This window comes from Erinaceus europaeus, chromosome 9, assembly GCF_950295315.1.
Source record: "Erinaceus europaeus chromosome 9, mEriEur2.1, whole genome shotgun sequence".
Classification (NCBI taxonomy): Eukaryota; Metazoa; Chordata; class Mammalia; order Eulipotyphla; family Erinaceidae; genus Erinaceus; species Erinaceus europaeus.
The window spans coordinates 62,657,244-62,672,123 of record NC_080170.1 but is presented as its reverse complement, the minus strand read 5'-3'; the positions used below and the strand labels follow the sequence as shown (position 1 = coordinate 62,672,123).

The following is a 14,880-nucleotide window of genomic DNA, read 5'->3' as shown; positions in this document are numbered from 1 at the left end:
TTTATGGAAATATTGATTTTTTAAAAAATATGAGTAATTTATACATACTAAAGTCAGTGTGTAAAATAATTTATATATAATAAAGCTTCCCTTTGAAGCATATCATATGAATTTTGTCAAATGTTTATACCTCTGTGAACATCGCCACCTCGAGCAAGACAGAAAACATTTTCCCATCCCAATATATACTCTGAATTTTAAATTCCTTATGGTTACAACCTCAAATCATTTGGTCTTTTCCTTCATGATCCAGAACTAGCCAATGACCAAGAAAGATAAACGTTTCTGGGTACATTATTTCAGGAAATGTCTTCTAACCAGATGCTTTTTATGATCCACTGAACCCTCTTTAGGATATGTCACTGGTAAAAAATCCATCAGTAGACAAACAACTCATCATCATAATCTCGATTGTTGCTGTGATCTTGATCACTCTTTTGGCTGCCATGATTGTCAAAAGTAAGTCACTTCAGGGTTATGCTCAAGGGATCAGGGTGTAGGCTCTAGACAGACTCCCTGAGTTCATATAACTTCATATACCCTAAGATGTTCATTTCACATAAATCTCTTGACTCTTGGACTAGTTCTTTCATTTGCCTTAAACTTATTCACCTGTAAAGAGAAGAGTGAAATTTAAACTGTTCACTGGTTGAAACTGAATACTAAGTAATAGTTTGTTGAGTAGAGCCAGGGTTCAGAAGGGCACAATCATTGTTAGAAATAAGACTTGTTCATTCTTCCTTCTCATTTTTCCTTAGGAATCAGATTTTGTCCCTGTGAGCGATGATACTGAGTTTATAACACCCACTTAAGAAAGCAGGATTGGGAGGGAAATGAACTTCACAGCTAGACTAGACCAAAGGGTTTTATTTACTATAATTTTTTTATAACCAGAGCACTGATCAGCTCTGGCTTATGGTAGTGCTGGAGGTTGAACCTGAGATCTTGGAATCTCAAGAATGAAAAAGACTTTTGCATAATCATTATGCTATCTCCCCAGCTCTAAATAAAGGGTCTTAAAAGACAGCCACCTATCTGCTGTATTTGTATGCATGTGTGGCACAATCATTCACTTTTTTAAAAAAGTATAAATCAGTTTTAAAAGCATGATCACTAATAAATGTATTAAAGTGAGCTAAGCATGTGGATGAGTACACTAAACCATCAATGAACATAAGACTTTCCATTAAAAGAATTGTTTGGGACCCCCAGATCTCAAAAGACTTACCAGGAAGAATCAAATCTACTTTCTTCTTTTTAAAAACATCTTTTCTTCTAAAATTATTTTTAAAATATTTATTTATTATTTATTTTATTATTTATTAATTATTATTTTTATTGTTATTTATTAATTATTATTTATTTATTATATAAATGGTATGGCAAACGCTAGAAGATTTATTATATTGGCTAGAGACATTGAGAAATTGAGAGGGGAGGAGGAGAAAGAGAGAGAAAGAGACAGAGACACCTGCAACACTGCTTCACTATTTTTGAAGCTTTCCCACTGCGGGTGGAGACCAGGGGCTTGAACCCTAGTCCTGTGTACTCTAATGCGTGTACTTAACTGGGTGCACCACCGCCTGGCCTCCTCTATTTTTTTTCAGACTCTGTACTTTATGCAGATTTTGTTCATATTAATGTAAAAGCAGAAATAACATACATGCTTGGAAAAAAAGATTTCACGAACTTTTTAGCTAACAGGTTTGATTTTTCTCTTCCTCAATTTAGAATATTTAAATATGAGAAGCAAGGAACAACAGATCAAGTAAGTTTGATCTTTTGATGATTCTGCTTGCTAAAAACTAAAGAAAAAAAATCTCTGTCCTTTTTCATCTCTTCCTCCCCTCTATTTTATGCATGTGTTCTGAACTGTCTAGTGTGAAGAACTCTCCTTGCTCTCTGTGTCTTCCCATGATCCTTCAGCTTTCTGTATTTCCCTGGAAATGTACCAGAACTCACTCCTAATCTTTTAGAGCAAGATAATTAAATCAGTGTTTAATTTTGATGGAATCTTTGAAATAGCTGTTTGGTTTGTTCTTCGTTTATACTGTGATTTATTTATTGAATACCAACTATTTTTCAAAGATATGACCCAGAAAGAAAACACATAAGTAAACAGGGTCTTTTGATGTTTTTGGACAAACAACATGGGGAATACCAAATAGGGAAATTAGCTCTCTAAATGATCCTGAAGAAATACACGGAGTAGAAGGGAGTCTGCACAGATTCCAGGAAGATAGCTTCAGATGAAGGGATGCAAAAGCACTGTGGTGAGTGTGTTAAGTGCTCAGGTTCTCTGTGGTCCAATATGGTTCCACAGCCAGCTTGTGCTGATGTAATCATTTGGCCTCATAGGCATTTGAACTTACAGTTTTTTCAAGCATACTCCTTAGTTAATACTTAGATGCCCATTGCCAGGAAGTGGTGCACCCAGTTGAATGCACATATTATCATACCCAGGACCTGAGTTCAGTCCCCATCTCTACCTGTAGAAGGGAAGCTTCATGAGTGGTAGAGTCATGCTGCAGGTATCTCTCTTCCTCTATTCTTTTCTTTCCCTCTTGTTTTTACTCTATCAGAAAAAAAAAGAAAAGGGAAAAGAATATGGCTTCTGGAAATAGTGGGGTCATTGTGCAACTCCTGCACCCCAGTGCTAAGTGAACAAAAACTTACTTAAATCCCCTTGACTGACATTCATGCCCTGTAGTCCTTGGTGCCAACACAATGACTGTGGTGGAAAGCTACAGCTTATTTCTTTTTTATTTTCAAAAGACCTTTATTATTTATTATTACACTATTTATTTTTTATTTATTACTAGTGATTTAATAATAATTGAAAAGACTGTGGGATAGAGGGGCTACAATTCCATCACCAGAGTTCCGTATCCCATCCCTTCCATTGGAAAATTCCCTCCCTCTGGGAGTATGGACCAAAGATATTTATGGGGTACAGAAGGTGGGAGGTCTGGATTTTGTGATTGCTTCTCCACTGGACATGGACGTTGGCAGGTTGATCCATACTTCCAGCCTATTTCTGTCTTTCCCTAGTGGCATAGTGCTCTGGGGAGGTGGTTCCTATATCCTTACCTACATTGTTTGATCCAGCTTGAGCTTGAAAGTAAGGCCTTAGACTCAAAATCTATTCCTCTAGTCTGCCACCTATTACTCCTATTTCTCTTTCACTAGATGTTGTACAGTCTTTCCTGTGTCTGAGTTTATTACTTGAGTCAGCCTACAGGTGTTCTCTGAGCAATATCCAGCATATTGTAAATGGTCCAGACAAACTGACTTTTGATCTTGCAATCATGCCCTTCATAGCAATAGACCATCAAAACCCCATATAAGAGATTTTGTACATTTGATATGTGAGTGTTAGGAGAGTAGCTAAGCCTTGGATTTCACATTCTGTGTCTAAAGAAACAGTTAGATTTTTCTTAAAAAGCAAAAAGTATTTGTTTAATGAGTGACTGAGAGATGAGACCAAAGCAGTTATCAATCATTTGTGCGAGGCCTATGCTCTACCCACTGAGAAACATCTCTTGTTGCTAGATTAAAAAAGAAGAAATTACTATTAATAGTAGATTGTAAAGTTATAGGGTATAGTTCCACACCACACTCACCACCAAAATTCTGTATCCTCACCCTCCCACCTCACAAAGATAGCCACCATCGTTCTCAAAGTCTTGGAAGATCTTGTTTTTTTTTTTTTCCAAATTCATATGTACCATATGTCTAGATTCCAAATGTGAGTGAAACCATCCAGTAGTTATCTTTCTTCTCTTTACTTATTTTTCTAGGCATAATCACCTCCAGTTCCATCCATTTTGTCTCAAAGGACACAACATCATCTTTTTGATTGCAAAGTAGTATTCCATGGAATATATATTCCATAACTTTTTTAGGCAGTCATTTGTTGATAGGCATTTAGGCTACATCCAGTATTTGGCTATACCATATATTGTTACCATCAGGAACTAGTAAATACTTATTTGAAACACTGGGTTTTTTTTTCTTACTACATCCAGTATTTTCCGATATATACTATTTGATTATTGTCTTAAATATGGAATGTAGATCACTAACAACAACCAAATGACTTCTTTTCTACCTTTGCAACTATACATCTTGATGTGGTTCAAAAAAAATAAACTTGATTTAGCTTCTCAGTTTAATGTCTGTTTTAGCTTTTTGATTCTTTGGATTCTACGTCCTAACTCTCTTGAAGGAGTCTACACTTGGGTTTTTTGCTTTTCATACTTCTTGTGTTTCCTGTCTCCTTTCATAACAGACCTTCCTGGAATAGTATTTCTAACGCTGGAAGCTTCAATTTGTTTTGTAAACTATGTGACTGGTGCTCTAGCATTTGTTGAAACCCTGTATTGCCTGAGCATAGACACATTTTCTGCTTGTATTTCTGTTTCTGGTTGTTTTGTTTTGTTTTGTTTTAGTAGAGCACTGTTCAGCTTTGGCTTATGGTGGTGCTAGGGACTGAAACTTGGAGCTCAGAATCTCAGGCATGAAAGTCATTTTGCATAACCATTATACTATCTCTCCAGCCTTCTGTTTATACTTCAAATGTGGTTTCTGTTTCCCTTACTCCTGTTGTTCTTTCTGCAGCATGGCTTCATTAAATGGCCCTCACATTGGAGCTTTACAAAATGCAGCTGGCTTCCGAGTCCAGGCAGAAGACAATATCTACATTGTTGAGGATGATCCTTATGTTGTGGAATAAAACCCTCTAAGGCTTTATGTCCTTGACTACAGAAGATGACCATGTGGCCCCCTGCCACACTCCTTTAAGTTCTGGAATCATTTTTCTTTGTCAGTTGCAAATGCTAATCCAACATGTCAGTTAACATGACAACAATTCAGCTGGTACTGAATCACTTGACTCACTAAGCTGTGTACAGTCAGCTTCACTGGCAATAAGGTCCTAACTTTTTATGCTAAAACTGACTCAGTCTTTCTGGACATTGCAAAGTTCTCTTCCAACCATGAAATGAGCACTTTAGAATTTCATGTTCTTTTTAGATTTCAGGAATCATGTATTCATCAAAAGCACTCACTGGAGAGACAGGAAATGAACTCCCAGCTTGACTACTAGTGTTGTCAGGAGATGTGGAATTAGATATAAAATTGGCACATTCAATTTGGGGTCTTAAAGAACTTCATTTGGAATCACTTCATTATTTCTTTTTTTCCCCCACCTTGTAACTTCAAATGTTATACGTCTAAGTTCTCCCAGAGTTTTAAACCACAAGGATGTAGAGGTTCTTTTGATGTCTTGGAAAAATAGGCACAAGGTCACATGATTTCATTATTATAGATTGATTGGAATTTTGGGGTCTAGGAATATGAGGCATTTAGTGCTTGCTCTGGGACCAGCATGGTGTTGTTTATATTCAGGTACTAAGTGGACCAAGCTGCTCCCAGGGGGACAAAAAAATCTATGACCACAGGATTTAATATATTTAGATGATTTTTGCTACATCTGTGTAATAGTTCTAGGTACTTATAGAAACAGCTTTCAGATTCCTTAACACATTTTTGTGCTAAGATGAGACAGGAAATTATATTAATGAAAGAAAGGAAAGGAAGTAGGAAAATACCCTTTGTTTTAGAAAAGTTCATTTATCAGTTTAATAATTTGAGACTGCTAACTATGTTCAACCAAAATTCTAAATTATTCTCAAACTGTTTATATATATATATATATGTATATGTATATGTATATGTATATGTATATGTATATGTATATGATTTTTCGTTGGAAATATGAAGGCCTATTCTATGTTAATTGCAGGTGCTATTCCTTTTTCACCGTTTATGTTGTTTTCAAAATGGCTAGGCAAAGGTCATAGGCAAGGATATTTTTAATCACCAGAAGTGTGCCTGTGCAAGCAATTAACAAGGCTGGGTACTAGTTTCAACTTGCATAAACCTTGAAATAATTTCTGCTGGGGACTCCGAGTTATTCACCCATAGTGGTCTAGGAAGGTGAGAAGCCTATTTCTAAGGTGACATTTCTGGCATTTTCCTCCAGAATTCAATGAAATCAATCACAATTCTAGTTAAAGGTTATGTGGGCAAATATGCTTATGAAACTTAATATATTCAGTTTTTGTTGGGCCCAATTGATCTAGTCTAATTTTTTTTATGTTTGAAGTGTTGTGCTTTTCTTTCCAATTCAAGACAACATATATAAATGTGTAAAATTCATATCAAAATTCAGATTTGTCACTTCTCTAGAAAGACCTGCATTCCATTGAGTCAGAACCCCAGTAAGTGGAATCAATTCCCCCAGTTCCTGTCTCCTAGCCCTTGATTTCCCTGTAAGTTCAACTGTCTTAATTGACTATACGGTTTATAACATAACATTTGCTGGTTTTTTTTTTTTTTTTTTAACCTTTCCTGGAGACATATAATAGTAAAGAATCTGGGAGTCTGGTTAACTTTGTTTGATTTATGCATTCTCAAAATCTGTTTGAAACTCTTGAGCATAGTGATTACTAGATCTCCTCCTCCTCCTCTTCCTCCTCTTCCTCCTCCTCCTCCTCCTCCTCCTCCTCCTCCTCCTCCTCCTCCTTCTTCTTTTAACCAGAGCATGGCTGAGCTTTGGTTTGTGGTGGTGCAGAGGATTGAACTTGGTACTATGGAGCCGCAGGCATGACAGTCTGTTTGCATAACCATTATGCTGTCTACCCTCTCCCACATAGTGATTACTAGAATATCTAGTAGTATTCTGAGAATATGTAAGGACATGCAGAGAATAAGAGATGCATAGAATTAGAAAAGGTTCTGAATAGTAGTCCTAATTTTTACCTGTAGCCCTGGAAAATGAAAAATGCTCAAAGTTGTTCCTCTAAGAGATCATTATTTCCATATGCACACCAATGTGTAGTGAAAATTTCAGTGTGATGCTACATGTGAGAAATCTTTGAAAAGGGCAAAAACACTATAGAAATTCAAAGATCTCTCAGTTTACATTTGGCAGAGTGATAGTACGCCTACCATTAGTGCTTAGTAATGCTGAGGGTGTTATCTCCTGTATCTGTTGCTATATAGTGCCTCTCATTTTTTGAAGAACATTTTGTGTTTTTTTTTTTTTTAAGTTGATATTGGATAATGTGGCTATCATTTTGCACGGTAGAAAAAGCTGTTGATAAATAAGAGAGTAAATGGGTTAGAAGGAAAGGAAGGGAAGAGGTTTAGCTCACACTAAATTATTTTGTGTAATATCCTTATCTTGTAGAATGTATTAGATTTTGTTTCTTGTAATTCTGAATATAGTGAATTTTGCTTTCAGTCTAAAAATTTTTTTTCAGTCCTTTGAGGAAATGAAGAGTCTGCTTCCCATAGGCAGTTTTCAGTCATTAGAACATGCTTTAATTGGGAGTATATATTTAAACTTAAGAAAATTCTCATAGCATTAAGAGGGAGTAGTCAGTCTTTTACAGACAGCAGCAAAGATCATTCTTTGACTTCATGAACATGTGAGGGACCCTATGTCTCATGTGAATACACAGTCATTAATTAATAAAAGACTTCTGTCTTGACTTTGTAAACCAGATTGTGATTTTTTTCAGGTTCCTTGGTTAGCTGGGGCCAGGCATCTGCTGACTGGGCTGGACTCCCAGGACATAATTCTGTGGGTCTTGGCTTGGGACGCAGGTGGGAATGGAGCAAAAAATCATGCTGGCTCCATTTCTTGAGGAACTCTAGTACTAGGAAGGAACCTCAAAGCCTTAATTCAATACTGATTATTACTGTAGAAACAGACCCTCTAGTGATAGCACTGGGCTTCTCAACCTAGGGAGGTGTTTGAGTCTAGCTCACTCTTTGCCTTGGGGCCATCCTATGCTTTGGGGGTTGGGTAACAACATCTAATTCTTTCCCACTGGAAGACATTGGTGCCCTCCAGTTGATGGCAGCTGTAGATGTCTGCTAGGCGGAAATAGCAGCCCTACTAAAGAGTGATGGTGGTGGAAGTTCTTGGGGTATACAGCTTTAGTTGGGGGTGATCAGTAGTTCTTCCGGGAAAGTAATGACATTTGAGTTGAAACCACATGAATACGTAAACCACAACCACTTGAAGGAATAGCTCCCCCCCGCCCAGCAAAGGCACATGGGACAGGAAGAAGCTTTTGCACTCAGAAGTTATCACTAATGATCCATATTATATCTTGACAACAAGGTCCTGAGACAGATCTTTGTGAACTGAGAAACATGTTTCCCAAGGACTGAAACTGCCAAGGTGGCTGCCACAACATGAAGAAGGAAGAATAGAAGGAAAGGATGCTGGAGAGATGTGTCTCACAAGATGGTGAATGAGTCTGGGTGGTATGTGCTAAGTTCAGACAGAAAAAGTCACTTAGGTTGAGGTGACAGAGAGAGGAAGAGGGACACATCCTGGTGCTGAGGGCTTTCCATGGGTCTGTTTGAGTGCCCAGGCATGAAAACAGAGGTCCTAGAAAAGGAGGACAGGGGACCAAGCTTCTCTCCTGGTGGCACTGGGCTCAGCAGTATGTCCAGTCTTGCAATCGAGAGCAGTGGGGCTAAAGGACTCACTTCTGTTTCTCCACAAAGGACTTGCTACATGGTGGTGTGTATCTTCAGACAATAGTGCATCAAAATTACAATTGAATGAGCATGGTTTGGAAAGAGTGCAGTTATTTTTTATTTATTTGTATTGGCTTAACATTGGTTTACAATATCATAAGATTTTAGGAGTCATCTATGTATGCGTGTGTAACACTTAGCACACCTATCATCAAAGTTCCAGTACTTTCACATCCAAGAGATCCTTCTACCAGTCCCCCCACATCTTCTCTCCATTCTTCTCTGATACCACCATATTTTTCTGAGTCTGGGTCAGTTTCGTTATTGTATTGTTTCCTACACAATCATTTCTCTTTGTTATTTAAATTTCAAATAGTTTAGCCTTCTTTCCTTATTCCATTTAGCAAAGTCATCTTGAGCCTAGGATAACTAAGTGGTTTTTAATTTTTTTTATTATCTTTATTTATTTATCGATTAGAGATAGCCATTAATCGAGAGGGAAGATAGGGAGAGAAACAGACACCTGCAACACTACTTCGCCACTTGAAAAGCTTTATCCTTGCAGGCTTGAACCCTGGTCTTTGTGCATTGTAACATGTGCGCTCATCCAGGTACACCATTACCCAGCCCCCACAATATTTTTTTTATGATCTAATATGAAACAAACTGAGTGAATAACAGGAAAAGGGCAGTATGAGTAATGATAACCAACAAAATTTGAAGTGAGGTTTTAATAGTATATAAATGTGTGAAAAGAGGGGCAATGGGTAGACCCACAGAGAACTTTATTTTTCATTGTGCATACTTATTTTTTAATTATCTTTATTTATTTTTTGGATAGTGACAGCCAGAAATCGAGAGGGAAGGAGGCGATAGAGAGGGAGAGAGACAGAGAAACACTTGCATCCATGCAAGTTCACCAGTTGTGAAGCTTTCCCCCTGCAGGTGAGGACTGTGAGGCTCGAACTTGGACTTGTGCATTGTAACGTGTGCGCTCAACCAGGTGCACAACCACCTGGCCCCACTTCTCTTATATTTGATGGTTTATTATTATGGAATATATTTTAAACAGTGAATTTACTTAGTCAAAAGGTATTTGAATTTTTGCCTTTCAAGGAAGAATGGTCCAGAAATGACTGTAGCCTAGAGTGTTCACAGCTGTGACCATGGACTTTGAGCTTAGACCAACAGGGACTCAGAGGTTACACAGGCTTCTGTGCTAAATATGAATAGATATGGGCCCTAGGTCAGATTGATGAGGTTAACAGTTAATGGTATTTATATACTTTCCCATATTTGGGAGCTAATCTCTGCCCTGATCCAGATTTCTAGTCCTATTTGTTAAAGAGCGAAATCAAACCACCATCCACTGCAAGGAAGCAAAAGATGTTTATTAACGAATTCGAATCCAGGCCGAGTGGCATCAGATAGCAGTCTGCCAGCTTGACCTCGAACAAAGCTCAAACCACACTATTTATAGGATTTCAGAGCTCACTCCAAGGGAGGGGGTCATGCAAAACGAGGATTCTATAATATATCCAATGGTACTCTATAGAAAACATGGGGTCCAATCATTTCAAACATTACAACACACTGAGCAACCTATAGAATTTGTCTAATTTTAAGCCTGTATGCAAAAAAAGGTTACCTCATTCTTTTGTCCTCTGCTGGGACCACCTGGCCATCTGTTTGCAATTTATCCGGCCATATGCTGTAACTTATTGGGTTACAGCATTCCTCAGACCCTATGCAAAGGCTCTGATAATGCTTGCAGGATCTTTCAGACAAAAATAACTGATGGCCCTCACTATTTAGGTTCTGTTTGTCAAGGGAAAAGGGCAAGGAATTTTCCACCTCACTGGGCAGGAGGGCAAAAAGCAACTATACTTAAAACTACACTTAAAACTATTCTAGAGTTACTGCCTCTCACACTATTCTCAACTCTGACACCATCTTCCTAGACAATACTTTTAGTATACCTTCATGTTAGCTATGAGATTCAAAAATAAGTAATGAATTACATGGAACATACATAAAATAGATTTCCTAGCCCACTGCTAGCTGAAGCCCATTGTTTAAATCAATGCACTTCATGTTGTGAATTCTGTGGGTCTCGACAAATGTTAACATATATATTTGATCTCTCCATCATTATAGTAGTATATATAATAATTTCACTGCTCTGAAAATTCCCTGAACTCTACATATTCATCCCTCACTCCCCTCAAATCATCATCTTTTTTATTGTGGTTTTACCTTTTCCTGAAAGTTGTATAGTTAGAATGGTACAGATTTTCTTTCACGTAGCACTGTATATTCAGAGTTCTTCTGTTTCTTTTCATCACTTCAGAGCTCACTTTTTAAATTTAATTTAATTTTAGTTTTTATTTATAAAATGGAAATACTGACAAGGCCATAGGATAAGAAGCGTACGATCTCCACCACCAGAACTTCGTATCCCATCCCCTCCCCTGATAGATTTCCTATTCTTTATCCTGCTGTGAGTATGGCCCCAGGGTCATTATGAGGTACAGAAGGTGGCTTCTGTAATTGCTTCCCTGCTGAACATGGACATTGACAGGTCGATCCATACTCCCAGCCCATCTCTCTCTTTCTCTAATGGGGCAGAGCTCTGGGGAAGTGGGACTCCAGGACATATTGGTGGGGTCATCTGCCTAGGGAAGTCCAGTTGGCATCATGTTAAGTATCTAGAACCTGGTGGCTGAAAAAAGAGTTAACATATAAAGCCATACAGACTGTTGACTAATCATGAACCTAAAGGCTGGAATATTGCAGATAAAGATTTGGGGTCTCCGTTTTGTAAATAGCTAGTAGGTCTATTTTAGGTATATTCCAAAGGGCCTATGACTATATTAGTTTTGGCCTGAGTGTGACATCTGATATGCAGGTGAACCCAAGTTATTGTTGGGGAGATGATGTCATGGCTGGAAAAAGGGCTATAAAGCTGTATCAGGGAAGAGAGTAGCTCCCAAATATGGGAAAAGTATATAAATACTGTTAACTATAAACCCCATGGATTTTTTAAAGATAGTTTAACTACCCTGATATTCTGTCTCCTTTATTTTTAGGTCTTATTTTTTTAATTTTTAAATTTCTTTAGAAAAGGAGACATTAACAAAACCATAGGATAAGAAGGGTACAACTCCACACAGTTTCCACCACCAGAATTCTGTATCCCATCTCCTCCTCTGATAGCTTTCCTGTTCTTTAGCCCTCTGGGAGTATGGACCCAGGGTCATTGTGGGATGCAGAAGTTGGAAGGTCTGGCTCTGTAACTGCTTCCTCACTGAACATGGGCGTTCACTGGTTGATCCAGTGCCTCTCTCTTTCCCTAGTGGGGTGGGGTTCTGGGAAAGCAGAGCTCCAGGACACATTGGTGGGGTCTTCTGTCGAGGGAAGTCTGGTTGGCATCATGCTAGCATCTGGAACCTGGTGGATGAAAAGAGAGTTAACATACAAAGCCAAACAAATTGTTGAACAATCATGGGCCTAAGGGCTGGTATAGTGCAGATGAAGTGTTTGGCGTTCCTCCACTTTGTAGATAGCTAGTAGGCATTTTTAGTTATATTTCAAAGGGCCTGTAGCTATACTACTTTTTTTTTTTTTCTCTGAGCCTGAAATCTGATTTGCAGGTGGATCCAAGTTATTGTTTGGGGAGGTGATGTCATGGCTAGAAAAGGGACGGAAAGCTGGATCAGGGAAGAGAGTAGCTCCCTAATATGGGGAAGGGGTATAAGTATTGTTGACCTTAAACCCCATTGATTTGATTTGGTCTGGGGCCCATATTCATCTTAGGAGCCTATGTGACCTCTGTATCCCTGTAGATCTGAGCTCACATTCTGTGGTCATAAGTAGGAACATTCCAAGCTACTCCAATATTGACCCATCTTCCTCAGGTGTAGCATAGAGTATGTTGTCCAGCCTCCTTTTGGAGGATGGAACATTCTTTACCATTGTTGATCCAAGTTGAGGGCAAGGTCCTACAAAAGGGGCCCACAAAGGAGTCTATTTTGTTGTTCCTGATAGAGACAGGTCTTTTTTTTTTTTTAAATATTTTATTTATAAAAAGGAAACACTGACAAAACCATAGGATAAGAGGGGTACAACTCCACACAATTCCCACCACCAGAACTCTGTATCCCATCCCCTCCCATGATAGCCTTCCCATTCCCTGACACTCTGAGTATGGACCCAAGGTCATTGTGGGATGCAGAAGGTGGAAGGTCTGGCTTCTGTAATTGCTTGCCTGCTGAACATGGGCATTGACAGATTGATCCATACTCCCAGCCTGGCTCTCTCTTTCCCTAGTGGGGTGGAAACCCCATCTATTTGATCTGTGACCCATATTCAACATAGGAGCCTATATAACCTCTACATCCCTGTAGGTCCAAACTCGAATTCTGTGGTCATGAGTAGGAACATTCCAAGTTGCACTAATTTCAGGACCCATCTTCCTCAGATGGTAGAAAGAGTATTCTCTATCTACATTCTCTACCATTGTTGATCCACATTGAGGGCAAGGTCCTATGGGGTCCCTGAAAGGGTTCCATTATGTTGTTCTTGATGGAGATGACCAGTGAGAATGGAGAGAGGGATCTATTCAAGGTCTAGGCTCATTATGTCTGTGTGGGAATCCTAGGATTCCCCAGTTAGGGCCCCAGCTGATGGGGTAGCCTGACAGTGACTAAAGAGTCATCATTAAAGTATGCCAGTCTCTTGCCCTTATTCAGCTTTTGTAGTCCTTACTTTGATAAGGTTAACTTTGGAGTGACGGAGGGAAGTGTAATAGGAAGTAGGTGAGGAAGATATTGAGGTCTAAGTAGAAACTATTTCATTAGTTACTTTATGTGTTTTTAGGTCTTTCTACTTGCTTGCTTCATTTATTGGCTCACTGCAAACTATAGAGTACTTCTGCTTTCAAGTATATATTTTGCTCTAATTTATGGATACATGTGTACATATGCCCTATCACATGGGGCCTGCTCTATATCTAGGTTTTGAGGCTTTGTTAGGAAGTGAACCACCTAAAATAGAATTAAGGAGTCCTATGAGAAAGGGAAGGTCTTACCCGAGTAATGATGCTGAAGGGTTGACATTCCACACCTGACTTCTCTGGACACAGCCCAAAGTGAAGCATGCCGAGGTGGTACTCATTGCATTGAATAGGTTGGGATCAGCAGATGTGCTGGGCTAGCTTCAAGGATGGGAGAGAGACGACCAGGAGCTCATGGCTGAGCAGGAACATAAGCCAATGTTTATTGATTAGAAAAGAATCTGCCTTTATACCTTCTGAGATGGAAGTGGCTGGCCAGAAAAGGAAGTGGGCAGGAGAGTGGGTGGAGAGAAGGAAAAGAGCTCGAATTCCATCTAACCAGTGGGCATTAAAGTAATGCCCTGCAGGCAGGGTGGGTCTCAGACAAAACAATAATTATGTAAATAGACCACAGCACATCCTTAAGCAATGCAGGGGGCCTGGTATAATAACCAACACAGATGCAGTATTCAGAGCTCATTTTTATTGTCAAATAATAGTTCAGTGTATCGATATATCACAGTTTATTTGCCCGCTGAAGGACATCTTGATGCTTCCAAGGCTTGACAATTATGAATGAAGTGATTATAAGCATTCACATAAAGGTTAAGGAGTGTGATTAATGGATTGTATAGTAAGAATATGTATAGTTTTACAAGAAAGTTTCAGACATATCTTCTTATGTGAATGCACCATTTTGCATTCCCATCAGCATTCAATGAAAATTCCCATTTTAGTGAGGTATCCAGATCTTTTGATCACTTTTTCATCAGGATATTAATTTTCTTATTGTCAAATATTTAAGAGTGCCTTGTAAGTTCCCATAAAAATCACTTTTCAGATGAAAGCCTTTGATGATATATCTTATAAATGATTATTAAATCACTAATAAAGATAAAATTAAAAGTGATATTAATTTTAAAAAGATATGTCTTTTGTTCATTCATTCATGTTTTAGCTTTATTAGTGGCTTACTATTGATTTACAAAGTTATAAGATAACGGGTATATTTCCACACCATTCCCACTACCAGAGTTCTGTGTCCTTATTTCCTTCATTGGAAGCTACAACAGTTCTCCGAAGTTGCAGGTATGGGTTCACTTTTATTTCCACAAGTATTAGTCTATATTTGTTTATATTTTCCCATTTTCTTCCCATGGTCCCATCTTCTCTACCTTTCTAAGTTTCACCTACACCTATTACTACTTCTGAATGTCCTTCCTTTTTTTTTTTCCTCTTCTCTCTCTGGATCCTGATGAAGTTGG

At 38.5% G+C, this 14,880-nt stretch overlaps 1 protein-coding gene across 2 annotated transcripts in view; it reads left to right on the top strand.

Annotated features, from left to right (window-relative positions):
* The window catches only part of HAVCR1 (hepatitis A virus cellular receptor 1), a 28,405-nt gene extending 20,846 nt beyond the window's left edge, over window positions 1-7,559 (top strand). For both annotated transcript variants that reach the window (XM_060198051.1, XM_060198050.1), the window contains exons 6-8: window positions 354-459; window positions 1,732-1,768; window positions 4,621-7,559. In XM_060198051.1, the coding sequence (XP_060054034.1) occupies window positions 354-459; window positions 1,732-1,768; window positions 4,621-4,735 (258 nt within the window). In that variant the 3' untranslated portion in view covers window positions 4,736-7,559. The remainder of the gene's footprint in view (window positions 1-353; window positions 460-1,731; window positions 1,769-4,620) is intronic.
* The last annotated feature ends 7,321 nt before the right edge of the window (window positions 7,560-14,880 follow it).